Source organism: Mustela nivalis (genome assembly GCF_964662115.1).
Source record: "Mustela nivalis genome assembly, chromosome: 7".
In the NCBI taxonomy this organism is placed as follows: domain Eukaryota; kingdom Metazoa; phylum Chordata; class Mammalia; order Carnivora; family Mustelidae; genus Mustela; species Mustela nivalis.
In genome coordinates this window covers 108724828-108739513 of record NC_139026.1, presented here as the reverse complement: position 1 = coordinate 108739513, position 14686 = coordinate 108724828, and the positions used below count along the sequence as shown (strand labels likewise).

General features: G+C 37.5%; 1 protein-coding gene across 21 annotated transcripts in view; it reads right to left on the bottom strand.

Annotated features, from left to right (window-relative positions):
- The window catches only part of ERC1 (ELKS/RAB6-interacting/CAST family member 1), a 550222-nt gene that overhangs the window by 370899 nt on the left and 164637 nt on the right, over positions 1-14686 (bottom strand). For all 21 annotated transcript variants that reach the window (XR_014313630.1, XR_014313631.1, XR_014313632.1 and 18 more), the window contains 3 exons: positions 3389-3526; positions 1464-1604; positions 359-499 (listed from right to left, as the gene is read on the bottom strand). Coding sequence is in view for 15 of the 21 variants with exons in the window: in XM_082738040.1 (XP_082594166.1) it covers positions 359-499; positions 1464-1604; positions 3389-3526 (420 nt within the window). In the remaining 6 variants the exon portion in view is untranslated. The remainder of the gene's footprint in view (positions 1-358; positions 500-1463; positions 1605-3388; positions 3527-14686) is intronic.

The window sequence follows — 14686 nt, the reverse complement described above, 5'->3', positions numbered from 1 at the left end:
ATACTTGGCAGCATGGGTGACTATCATTGCTAAATTACCTCCTTCTAGGAGGCTTAGTGCTAATGGAAGGAACATATCAGAAAATTAAGATTTTTACACTGTCTTATACTTTGTCCATAAAAGGGCTGCATTTTTTAATCTTTCTCTGATCTGTCAATTCTCTAAAATTTTGAGGATTCTCAGTAGTAAAATAAAACAAGACAAGAACATTAAGAGAACTAATGAAGGTATAAATGATATTTTGAACTATGGGGGAATATTACACCATTGGCAAATTATTACACATTGAACACTGCAGAGCTCTCTACTACGTTCTTATTTAAAGCAAAGTAAGAAAAGTGGAAAAATTTTCTTTAACCTTTTTCAATTGTGATTCCATTTTCAGACACTCTTCCTTCTTCTGTTCCAAAGCAATCTCCAGTGTCTTAAGCCGTGAGTCCTTTTTCAGTCCTGAGGAAGCCAGCGAAGAAGCATGCTCTTTCAGATCCAGGAGTGAAGCCTGAAAGAAGCAAAACATGTCTAGAATACTCAGTACAAATAAAATGGAAATGTAAATTTTAAAATTTATTATCTTGGTGGCTTATAGTTGCTCTTTATTACTATATACTGACACTTCCATTTCAAGAACATTCATGAAATATAAAACAGCGTCAGCTTCAGCTTCTGAGTCCTAACTAAAGCTTAATTCCCAAGAAATACCAACTGAACTGTGATTTAAAGAGTTCTACCAATACATATTCATTCCCATAAATTAAATGAAAGTAGATCAAGTTTCATGAATGAAACTAGTCATTAGCAGTAGTGCTCACTACTAGTTACTGCAGTAGCTACAATGACTTAAATATAAAATACTTTTCCCTTTTAAAAGGAAAGTTCCACTAGAAATTTAAATATCCATAAACTGTCTTAAAGATAACCAGAAATAAAATCCAAGAGTGCCCCTAAAGCTCAGGCATTATTACATGATCACAGGCAGTATTTTTTACTATTTGGGTCACATTAACAGGACCTTCCAAAAGCAAGACCAAAATATACTAAGTAATCTAATTAGTCAGCAATTCATTATGATTTCTCTGCCAATACTGAGATGTACTTTAAGAGATATTATAAATACACAGTCCTCCATTACATAAAATTTTGTTTATCACCCTTCTTACCATTAGCATAGCATTTCCATGTGTGACAGCTTCAGTTATTTTAGGATCTATAAAAATGTCATTAACGAGTAAGAAACCAATATAACATATTGAAAAAGCTAAAGACTTAGGAAATGAATGATCCAATCTATTATGTCTCTGCAAAGCTTCCCATAATTCCCCTTAATATCTTCTAAAAAGCCCTGTTGTAAGAATATTAAGGAAAATCTTCCATCAAATACATTTTTTCTGCATTATGTAAACGCCAACAACATATACATACAATGCACTAAGCAAACCAAATCATTCTATTTTGGTGATCTTAACCTCTTTTTCTGAGAGGTCGCCTTGCAATAAGCTGACTTTTTCTTTCAAATCTTTAAGATCTTTTTTGTAGTTATCAATTTCCTCTTGCTTCTCTCGTTCATCTCTGTCCCGCTGCTCCTTTAAGCGTTCAATTGTCCGCTCCTGATGAGAGAACACATCAATATGTAAGAAAATTCCTTTCATACTTATATTATATGACCCTAATTCAGCTTTCAGCTGATAAAATTTCACATTTTCATGCTCCATTCAAAATACAGGGATAAGCTGTTAATAATCAACTTTTCAAGGAATTCACCCTTCCTACCTCTCTTGCAATAACAAAGATGTAGCTTTGTTCTTTTGATTCCCCTAGGTTTCTTTTCCTATAATCTCAAATAGTATTAGAAGTCCTTTTGAAAAAATCCCCTTTATTCAATTCCCAATAACAAAAACTTAACACACACACACACACACACACACACACACACACAGACCTAAGACTGATAAGTAACACATATTTTTTATATGTAACTCACATGTTGCCCACAGACAATGGAAATGACTCACAATTTGCATATCAAAAAAGGAAGAGATTTAGGAGATTACGATATGTTGAATTAAAGCATAAAAAAGGGGAGGGGGGCGAGGGGGAGATGGACACCTGGGTGTCTCAGTCAATTAAGTGTCTGCCATCAGCTCAGGTAATGATCCCAAGTTCCTGGGATCGAGTCCCACATTGGGCTCCCTGCTCAGTGGGGAGACTGCTTGTCCCTTTCCTTCTGTTCCTCCCACCCTCCCCCTCCCCCTGCTTTCTCAGTTTTCTCTCTCTCTCTCTCAATCTCTCAAATAAATAAATAATCTTTTTTTAAAAAGGGTGGAGGGACAGTCCATTAAAACTTCTGTCAACAGATACTTGGTAAGTCTGAAAGTTGAAGCAATTTAAGTATATTTCTGGTTCTTATTTCTGACTATATCCAGGGATCAAGCCTTGATCCCTGGCACATACCCTGAAGCTTGTGAGTCCAAGAGACTTAAGGAACAGTAACCCTATTCCTTTAAAAAAATCCAATTATAATGCACCACCAAGATTCCTTAAACCTCCTTCTAATACATTAACACCTAACTGGCTGGGCCACTTCTTTATTATGTCAACCATTTCTGAAAACTTAGGTTTGCTCATAAACGTGAAATGAAGTAGCTGGGCCAAGACTAGAAAAACAACAAGTGTGTTTCTGTTGATAACTAAAATCCCAGATTTTATTAGGTACTACCATGGTACAGTAAAGGAGAACTAATTATATATTGCTTCCTAATGGTCAATGTCTGATATTTTCACATCCCCAAGTTCAAACAGATGAGATAAATAAAAAGTACTTTTCTTTTCGTTCAGGAGACAGTAAGTGGGAACTTATGGCTTAGGCTTTAGAAATTTCAGCCAATGGGGGCACCTGGGTGGCACAACTGGTTAAGAGTCTGACTCTTGGTTTCCGCTCTGGTTATGATCTCAGGATGGTGAGATGGAGCCCTACATCAGGCTCCTAGCTCAGTGTAGAGTCAGCTTGAGTTTATTTCTCCCTCTCCCTCTCTGCCCCTCCCCCCTCTCTATTAATATTTAATATTTACATTAATAGATATTTAATATATCTATTAAAGTAAAGAAGAAAAAAGAGGAAGAAAAGAAGAAGGAAAGGAGAGGGGAAAACTTTCAGCCACTGCTCTCCAGTGTGAAATCCATCTTGCCTAGCAACAGATGCTTAAGTTGACAAAAACAAAATGGCTTTTCTATCCCATTATACTATCTACAACAGCAATATTACAGAAAACTCTTTTCTCTTTTGCCCTAAGGGATTTCTTCTGCCTTTTAAATCCAAGTCTCATTACTAAATTTAACATTAATGAGAAAGAAGAGCAAATGTGTCTACAAAGGGTCCAAACCTGTTACTCACTTTCTCTGCAAGGGCCTCCTCCAAAGTTGTCAAGGCAGTGTCAGTATTGGTAGTGTCAGCCTGCAAGGATTTGACCCGTTCTTTCAAGCTGCTCATTTGCTTTTCCTTATCTCTAAGTTGCTCTTGAAGATTTTCAATCTAAGTGTGGGGGAAAAAAAGGAAATTAAGAGAAATACAAATAGTCACAATAAAAATAATTTTACGTTAGAAATAGATCAGGGCTGTCTCTGAATGTGTGTTCCACAGAAATAATTTAATACTAAGGGTCTCCAAACTGAATGCAAAATTTAAAAGACAGAATTTAGAGCCAGAACACAGAAAAGACACACATGTAGCTATGGACATATATGCATATACATAAATCTCTCAAAAAATAAGGAAAGTAGCTAGAGAGAAAAGAACCAACATTTAGAGATGGGATTGAGAGTGGAAAGATAGGAAAGACAAGAGAAATGGGATAACTTCGGGAGGAGTCAAGATGACGGAGAAGTAGCAGGCTGAGACTACTTCAGCTAACAGGCGATCAGCTAGATAGCATATCTAAAGACTGCAAACACCTACAAATCCAACAGCAGATGGAAGAGAAGAAGAAGAGCAATTCTACGAACAGAAAATCAACCACTTGCTGAAAGGTAGGACTGGCAGAGAAGTGAATCCAAGGCGAAGGGAAGATAGACCCTGGGGAGAGGGGCCGGCTCCCGGCAAGCTACAAAGCAACAGTGCACAAAATCGGGACTTTTATAAGTCTGTTCCACTGAGGCACATTGCTCCAGAGGCTAAACTGGGGCGAAGCCCACGTGGGGTCAGCGTGGCCTCAGGTCCAGCAGGGACACAGAAGGATCGTGGGTGTCTGAGCGTAGCAGACCTTACTGGTATTACAACAGGGAAGCCAGCTAAAGAGACAGCCGACAGTGAGCTCACAGCTCGGAGTTACCTTGAACCGGTCACAGGCTTGGTGAGCTCGAAATGCGGCGGGAGGCCACGGAGACGAAAGTAACTGGGCGCTGTTCTCTGAGGGCACACTGAGGAGTGGGGCCCCAGGCTCTCGGCTCCTCCAGGCCAAAGACCAGGAGGCCGCATTTTCATTCCCGTCCACTGGAACTCTACGGATAGCGCTCAGGGAACAAAAGCCCCCGAAAGGAAACCCCAGCAGCTTACTCAGCCTGGCCGGTGCAATTCCGCCTGGGGCAAAGATGCTTGAGAATCACTACACCAGGCCCCTCCCGCAGAAGATCAACAAGAAATCCAGCCAGGACCAAGTTCACCTACCAAGGAGTGCAGTTTCAATACCAAGGAGAGCAGCGGAATTCCAGAGGAGGAGAAAGCAAAGCTCGGAACTCATGGCTTTCTCCCGGTGTACTTAATTTAATTTTTTTTTCTTTTTCAATTTTTTTTCTCTTCTTCTGCTAAATATTTTTTAACTTTTACCCTTTTCAACGTTTTTTTAACTAGTTTATCTAATATATATATTTTTCTTTTTTATACTATTTATTCTTTTTTTTTAATTGCTTATTTTTTTTCTTTTTTTTCTGAACCTCTTTTTATCCCCTTTCTCCACTCCAACCCCCCACGATTTGGGGTCTCTTCTGATTTGGTTAAAGGATATTTTCCTGGGGTTGTTGCCACCCTTTTGGTATTTTACTTGCTCCTTCATATACTCTTACCTGGACAAAATGACAAGGCGGAAAAATTCACCACAAAGAAAAGAACAAGAGGCAGTACCGAAGGCTAGGGGCCTAATCAATACAGACATTGGTAATATGTCAGATCTAGAGTTCAGAATGACAATTCTCAAGGTTCTAGCCGGGCTCAAAAAAGGCATGGAAGATATTAGAGAAACCCTCTCGGGAGATATAAAAGCCCTTTCTGGAGAAATAAAAGAACTAAAATCTAACCAAGTTGAAATCAAAAAAGCTATTAATGAGGTGCAATCAAAAATGGAGGCTCTTACTGCTAGGATAAATGAGGCAGAAGAAAGAATTAGCGATATAGAAGCCCAAATGACAGAGAATAAAGAAACTGAGCAAAAGAGGGACAAATAGTTACTGGACCACGAGGGGAGAATTTGAGAGATAAGTGACACCATAAGACATATTGCCCTCGACCCGCAAGGACGACAAGAAGCCCCAGTTCAGATGTATCTTCTCTCTCTTTATTTCCGCAAGTCTACACACTTATATACGTTTACATGACCAATCAGCGAGCAGGGTACAGGAGGGAGCGAATCAGGCTGTGCACCTAAACAAACAACTTCACTAGCAACCAATGCTGTTTACTTCCTCTTTGGGTGTTCCGTTTAGTCTCACGAGGCAATCCTAACCTGGCAACTAGCCAGGCACCATCTTTTAATTGTGGAGGCCGCCCTGGCCAGGGGCCTGCCTCCGACATCACGAAACAACATTAGAATAATTGGGATTCCAGAAGAAGAAGAGAGAGAAAGGAGAGCAGAAGGTATACTGTAGAGAATTATTGGAGAGAACTTCCCCAATATGGCAAAGGGAACAAGCATCAAAATCCAGGAGGTGCAGAGAACGCCCCTCAAAATCAGTAAGAATAGGTCCACACCCTGTGACCTAACAGTAAAATTTACAAGTCTTAGTGACAAAGAGAAAATCCTGAAAGCAGCCCGGGAAAAGAAGTCTGTAACATACAATGGTAAAAATATTAGATTGGCAGCAGACTTATCCACAGAGACCTGGCAGGCCAGAAAGAGCTGGCATGATATTTTCAGAGCACTAAACGAGAAAAACATGCAGCCAAGAATACTATATCCAGCTAGGCTATCACTGAAAGTAAAAGGAGAGATTAAAAGCTTCCAGGACAAACAAAAACTGAAAGAATTTGCAAACACCAAACCAGCTCTATAGGAAATATTGAAAGGGGTCTTCTAAGCAAAGAGAGCCTACAAGTGGTAGATCAGAAAGGAACAGAACAACATACAGTAACAGTCACCTTACAGGCAATACAATGGCACTAAATTCATATCTCTCAATAGTTACCCTGAATGTTAATGGGCTAAATGCTCCAATCAAAAGACACAGGGTATTAGAATGGATCAAAAAACAAAATCCATCTATATGTTGCCTAAAAGAAACTCATTTTAAAACCAAAGACACCTCCAGATTTAAAGTGAGAGGGTGGAAAAGAAGTTACCATGCTAATGGACATCAGAAGCAAGAAGGAGTGGCAATCCTTATATCAAATCAATTAGATTTTAAGCCAAAGACTATAATAAGAGATGAGGAAAGACACTATATCATACTCAAAGGACCTGTCCAACAAGAATATCTAACAATTTTAAATATCTATGCCCCCAACGTGGGAGCAGCCAACTATATAAACCAATTAATAACAAAATCAAAGAACACATCAACAATAATACACTAATAGTAGGGGACTTTACACTCCCTTCACTGAAATGGACAGATCATCCAAGCAAAAGATCAACAAGGAAATAAAGGCCTTAAATGACACACTGGACCAGATGGACATCACAGATATATTCAGAACATTTCATCCCAAAGCAAACAAATACACATTCTTCTCTAGTGCACATGGAACATTCTCCAGAATAGATCACATCCTCGGTCCAAAATCAGGCCTCAGCTGGTATCAAAATATTGGGATCATTCCCTGCATATTTTCAGACCACAATGCTCTGAAGCTGGAACTCAATCACAAGAGGAAATTTGGAAAGAACCCAAATACATGGAGACTAAACAGCATCCTTCTGAAGAAAGACAACTATCATATGATCTCCCTGATGTGAGGAAGTGAAGATGCAACATGGGGGCTTTAAGGGGGTAGGAGAAGAATAAGTAAAACAAGATGGGATTGGGAGGGAGACAAACCATAAGTGACTCTTAAATCTCACAAAACAAACTGAGGGTTGCTGGGGGGAGGGAGGTGGGGAGAAGGGGGGTGGGGTTATGGACATTGGGGAGGATGAGTGCTATGAAGTGTGTAAACCTGGCAATTCACAGACCTGTACCCCTGGGGATAAAAAATATATATTTATTTTTAAAAATAAAAAATTATATATAAAAAAAGAAATGGGATAACTTCAATAATGACACTGTAAATCACTTCACAGTGAATTAGAGCAAGATAGTAAGAAAGACAAATCAGCTCTATAAAGAAAAACTGTTCTTAAATGCTAGTGTAAAAATATATTTTTATATCACCTTTTATGTAAACGTGAAGCATTTTCAATGAAATTCCTTATTGTAGATATTCATTCCTTCATACACATCTATATGCATTCATTTACTCAAGGAGGTATTTACCAAATTCTTTATTATATTGCAAGGCACTAGTGGGTACAAAGAAAAATGAATAGACCAAGTTTTATTATAAGATGGTAAGAGAACTAACCATTATGTAGCTGAATCCAAGCTAAGGATGGTCTTGTGTGCAATCTAAAGAGCACAAATTTTATTCTAGACAGATGGGAACCATTAGGTATTTTTAAGCAAAGAAATGATCTGGTCAGTTCTGCATTTTAGACAGATAATTCTGATGGGTCTGGAGAAAAAAATTTAAGGAGACTTGTATAGAGATGGAAAATAATTAGAGTTTATCAATCCCCCAAGAGATACTAAAGATTAAATGAGCTAAGAGAGATGGGAAAAGAAGGGTTGGTTTGAGAAACATTATAGAGACAGGATGTTATCATGGGAGGTTAAAGTACATATAATGAAAAACACTGAGGAAATAAACATGAAGGAATTGTAGCAAGATAGTCTTAATAAACTAAAAGAAAATAAGGTAATTACTGTAGATCTCACAAACTTCATTCATTCATTCAACACATACTTGAGCTATTGCTATGTGCCAGAAACTTTTCTCAGTGTTGAGAATATAGAAGTAATCAAAACAGACAAAAATCCCTATCCTCAAAGAGGTAACATCCTAGTACAGCAGACATTAAATGAATGAAATAAACACAGTATGTAAGCTAGAGATAAGTACTATAGAGAAAAATCAAGAAGAGATATAAATTAGTCCATTCTAAACTAATACTAGAGTGAGCTGGTATATTTTACATGGTTTTCAAAAAGCAACATAAATATTATCTCCTTTGAAAAGATCTCCTTTAGAATAAAATGCTCTTTATACTCAATCACACATATACATGTTACATATACATACACAGACTCTCTCCATTCTTTCATCTATCTATATGTTTACCACCTTTATCTCTATTTATCCCATCTACATTATAACACTAATCCCTGACCATATCGTAATTCTTTGATACGTGTCTCTACACGTAGACTGGATCCTGCCCCTCATATCTGGCACACAGTAGGTGTATGATAAATATCAGTTCATTAATCAGTAAATAAATAATATATAAGCTTAGACTTCTAGAAACTGAATTTAGGCATACACATAAACTCCTGCCAAGAATGGAACAACAAAAGAAGTCTAGATACTGGCTAACAGACACATAAAAAGACGCTCAATATCACTCATCATCAGGGAACTACAAATCCAAACCACATTGAGATACCACCTTAACACCTGTCAGAGTAGCTAAAATTAACAACATAAAAACAGCAGATGTTATCGAGGATGCAGAAAAAGGGCAACCCTCTTACACTGTTGGTGGGAATGCAAACTGGTGCAGCCACTCTGGACAACAGTATGAAGGTTCCTCAAAAAGTAAAAATAGAACTATCCCCCAAGACAGCTACTGCACTAATAGGTATTTACACAAAAGATAGAAAAGTACTGATTCGAAGGGGCACATACATTCTGATGTTTATAGCAGCATTATCTACAATAGCCAAATTATGGAAAGAACCCACATGTCCATCATCTGATGAATGGATAAAGAAGATGTGGTGTACGTGTACACACACACACACACACACACACACACACATAGAGGAATATTATTCAGCCATCAAAAAGAATAAAATCTTGCCATTTGCAACGTTGTGGATGCAGCTAGAGTGTATTGTGCTAAGAGAAATAAGTTAGAGGAAGACAAATACCATGTGATTTCACTCATATGTGAAATTTAAGAAACAAAACAGACGGTCATAGGGGAAAGGAAAAAAGAGAAAGAGAAAGGCAAACCATAAAAGAGACTTTTTTTTTTTAAGATTTTTTATGTATTTGACAGAGAGAGAGATCACAAGTAGGCAGAGAGCAGCAGGCAGAGAGAGAGGGGGAAGCAGGCTCCCTACTGAGTAGAGAGCCCAACATGGGGCTCGATCCCAGGACCCTGAGATCATGACCCAAGCCAAAAGCAAAGGCCTAACCCACTCAGCCAACCCAGGTGCCCCTGAAAGAGACTTTCAACTACAGAAAATAAACTGATGGTTAATAGAGGAGAGTTGGGTGGGGGAGTGGGCTAAACAGACAATGAGTATTAAGGAGGGCACTTATCATGATGAGCACTGCATGTCATATATAAGTGATAAATTACTAAATCTACTCCTGAAAATATTACACTATATGTTAACTAACCAGAATTTAATAAAAATGACAAACAAAACAGAAGTCTAGATACAACAATCAGATAACTTTCTGCACTAATCAATTTAATATAAGCTCATTAAGTAACTGCCTCATTCTACAGGGAAAGAGAAAAGTCTCTCTCTAGAGTGAATAAGAATTCCACTAGAAGAAAAAATAAGCTATGCTAAAAGATATGGTAACTTCAGACGAAGATATCATAAATGCTGTGTAAGGCTTAGATTTTTATTCTTTAACAATGAAATAATCATACAGGTAAACCACTAAAATGCCTGAAATGGGTTCCAGTCTTTTCAATGCCACTGAAAGTTCAAAAGCTGCTGTCAGAGAAAACACCATCACAGAAGAAAATCATTAGTCTTCATTTAATCAACATTTCTATTAGAGTCTCATGTGGATCAATCCTTAGGTAAACTCACAACCAGTAAAGAGAATTTTGCCACTCAAAAATCTAATACTTCATATACACAGAGAACGTCATGTCCTGCTGTTTACATGTTCAACCAGCTACACATGTCATTCCAGTTGCTAACATATAAGCCTTATTAGGCAAAGAAAAGATAAAATCACACTGCTAATTAGACTTTCTTGTCAAGAAAGAGCAATACAAGAGCCATTATTTAAAATAAAATTTCAAAGAACCAACCAAGTTTTACATACAAGAAAACAGATTTTGTTTTACAAGCCCACCTAATACACAAATAGCCCTTACATGCATCATAAGGAGAACACCCTTCTTCCCCCCACCACCATCTTCAGCATCTAAGAAAGAAATTAAAATAAACTACTAACAATACCAATCATACAATTTCTATGTAGTCACACTATTAAAGGAATCCATTCTTCTTTGCAGGCAAAAACTTTTCATAAAATACTCAGGTGCAGAAGCTGCTAAACTTGGTAAAATCCCCCACTAACAAGTTCTCCCTAAGCTACTTTCTTTTTCAATTACCCAGCTGTCTAAACAGATTGCTGAGTTGGAGGGGAAGAAAAGGATGGCTATTCACGTCTAAAGAGGAGGAATAAACATTCCATAGTGAAAAGAACGGACAAAATGAAGGACAGTGGACAGTAAAATAGCCTCCTTTGGGGAAGCTGCCATCAGCAAGGAAGACCTGAAATAGACACCGATATGTGCAAACTAGCTACATAAGCACTGAATAAACGCTAAAGATGCTGTGTGTGGTATGTGGGAGGAAGAGGATGTACAAAACTCTTCTCTTTTAGTTTACCCAGCAACATGATGGATAACATGAGCCCTACGGAGAGCTGCTGTTAAATATCCTCACTGTGGTTGTGATTCAAAATCGTGCTCTCAACTACTGTTGATGATGTAAAAGCTGATCACCGCAAGAGTGTCATATCATGGTATTTCAGTACTTACTATGCAATTTCTATAAAATATACAGTTTCCTATTTCTGTACTAAATTCAATTATCAACAGGATCTTAAAAAAAAAAAAAACTTACAAAGAGCTTTGAATATAATATCCAAGGAAAAAACTGGATCGACTGCATACATACTTGAATGTGAACAATAAAAATGATTTGGGATCGTGTTAAATGGGAAAACACTCTTTTAAATATGCTTGGGCTATCAGGGCGGGGGGGGAGCCCTCTCCATTTTGTGGGAACAGAAATCACAAAATCCCTAAAATAACAATATAACAATAATCATAATGGTTGTGGTGGTGAGGAGGAGGTGGTGATAACTAACATTTAAAAAGAACATTGTATCTTCATGAGGCACCTGGGTGGCTCAGTCAGTTAAGTGTCTGCTCTTAGCTCAGGTCATGATTCCAGGGTCCTGGGACAGAACCCCGGATCAGGCTCCCTGCTCAGCAGAGGGTCTACTTCTCCTTCTCACTCAGTCTCTCCTGCCCCCTCTACCCCAAATAAATAAAGAAAATCTTTTAAAAAAATAATAGTATTCTTTTTAAGTCAGGCATTGTTGTAAGAACTTTATATATAACAACTATTTAAGCATCACCAGAAGACTATGAATTACTAAGAAACTAATTACTAAGTAATCAACCTTTAGAATCCTACTCTTAAATCACTATGCTATAAATTATGTTGTGATGAAAAAAAAAAAAAAAAGAAAAGACAATAATATAAATGACTTACGCATCTTTACATAAACTATCCCTTATTTTTAAATACTGTTTACTAATAAACATAGTACATTTTACTATGGTCACTTATACTAAAATCATATCCCTTACTGAAGCAAAGAATGAAGGCTGGAGGTACCAAACCACTGCAAATGCAAAAGTACATCTTCCATGGAAGAAACATATATCCAAACGCAATACACTCAAGCTAGTGGGCAGAGCCAAACGGGCTTGATAATCAGGATTTCAGTATCAAGGTATTATTAAAACAGTCTGTGTACCCTGATGTCCAAGGGCTAGAAAGAAATAGCTAGTTTGGACTAGAAAGCACTTGACAATGAAACAGTGGAAAAGATTTTAAAAGATTTTCCTTCTCTTACTTGTTTTATCATATTGAAAATTAATGACTGCTACAGAAAATGACATATTTTATAATCCTACGGGCTTTTTTCCTACTTTCCATAAACCCCATCTGACACAGAAAGAGATCATAAAGTACCTATTAGTGTATATTCAACTTCTGCATGAGTATAATTTTGAAGAGATCAAAGTAATTGGTGCTTATTCTCTATGTCTATGTCCCTGATGATAAATAGAAAGGAGAGGAATCAACCAGGTTTACACATACAGTTTATTACCGTAGAGTAGAACTTAGAATTCAAGATTTTTTTTAAAATAACTATTTACAGAAAGATGACACTTCCTTCTCTAATCATAGTATAGCTCTGATAACTGGGTTGTTAAAAAAAAAATAGAAACAACATAATTATTATATTATATAAAGCCTTTTTCTCCTTGTATAATTTTTATTTTACAAAGAGAGAGAAAAATGTATGAAATCAGAGCAAGACTAATGCCAAATGCATGCTACATGTGAATTCATCAAAGCTGCATACCAATTCCATATTGGCACAGATTTTTTTTGACATCTTTTGTTTTGGTTTTTATCAGCCTTGCCAGTTGTCAGGAACTATCATGTTTCAATGTGGGTGATTTATTCCTAGTCAAGTGGAACTGATTACTCTGCCTTTGAGGTTCTAATCACTGAGTAAAGGTAAAAGAGACTTCCTCTAGGATATAGTTCTAAGGACAAGGAATCCCAAAACACTTCCTGCAATCACCTAGCTACTTTAAACATCATTTAAATAATATTATCCACAGTTGTTCTAAGCAGTCATCAGCATCAACTTACTATGTGGAGCAAATTATAGAGAGGCTCTGACCTTTACCTACTTTGTTAAGGGTATCTTCCAATATCAATGGCAGAAGTACAGTCTACATGAACTCTCCATAATCAGGGGCAAAAGGGAACTACAGTAATTAATAAAATAGAAAAAGGAAAAATTTGCTAAGCCCCCTAATTTCTAGGTAACTGTTTATCTACTACCCTATGCTCTGGCAAAAAAACTCAACTAGGCACAATTACAACTTACCAAAATGAGTTTCTGCCCAGACTATTTATATTGGCCTTTAAATATTATTTGTCCAGGGGCACCACGGTGGCTCGTTGGTTAAGCATCTGCCTCTGCCTCTGATCCAGCCCACATCAGGCTCCCTGCTCAGCAGAGAATCTGCTTCTCCCTCTCCCTCTACTGTTCCCCTTACTTGAACGCTCTCTCTCTCTCTCTTTCTCTCTCTCTCTGTGTCAAATAAATAAATATATAAAATCTTAAAAAGAGAGAGAGAGAGAAAGAAAAAAAGAAAGGAAGGAAGGAGAAAAAAAGTATTACTTGTCCAATCATGTGCTTTCAGTTATGAGATAAGAACAACAAAATCATGAGAAACTCTAACCCAAAGTGTTAAACTCAGTTTAGGTTGTGAAAAGCTTTCACACCTATATTGGCAATTACTGTTTATGGTCGTTAATAAGCCCAGCAAGGATTATGGTTGGTAACCAACTATTTCTTTGGTTGAGTTTCCTTCTCAACTGTGCTATTCTCTTACCATGTAAGTCACGGAGTGGATTATTGTAATGAAAAACAAGCTGGCTATGTCATCTTGGGCAAATTACTTGATCTTTCTAATTACTTTACTATAAAACAGAAGAATAGGGCGCTGGGGTGGCTCAGTTGGTTAAGCATCTGCTTCCCAGGGTCCTAGAGTCCCAGAGCAGACTCCCTGCTCAGCGGTGAGTCTGTCTCTCTCCATATCCCTCCCTCCTGCTTCTGCTCTCTCACTCATGATCTCTCTCAAATAAATAAAATCTTTTTAAAAAGAACAGTAATATTCCTTTCAATTATAAATACAACTGCATTCTTAGGGGGAAGACAAGAACATTTAACAAGTAATAAACTTCATCAGAGCACCACTATATTTTACCTTAAAAACTATTTAATTTGAACAATACAGAAAGTGTAGGTAAGACCTTTAGGACAAGACACTCAGAGTCCACTGCTCCTGACAGATTTTATAAATTGCTGAGAGGGAAAGTAAGTTGTTTGATAAACTTGCTTATGGGACAGATAATGGAACTAGGGACCACCTGCATTAAAAGGGTAATCTGAAGCAAAACCTGGAAAAGACCAAAGGTCATTGTAAGTCTAGGTATGCTTGATAGACAATTCTATAAATATCTCAAATAACTTTTTTATCTGGCAGGCACACATAAAAATTTGCCTGACCTTCCAGTGCAAAAATCAAACAAAGAAGATCTACAAATTCACAATGGCAACCCTTTGGAGGCGGTGACAATGGTG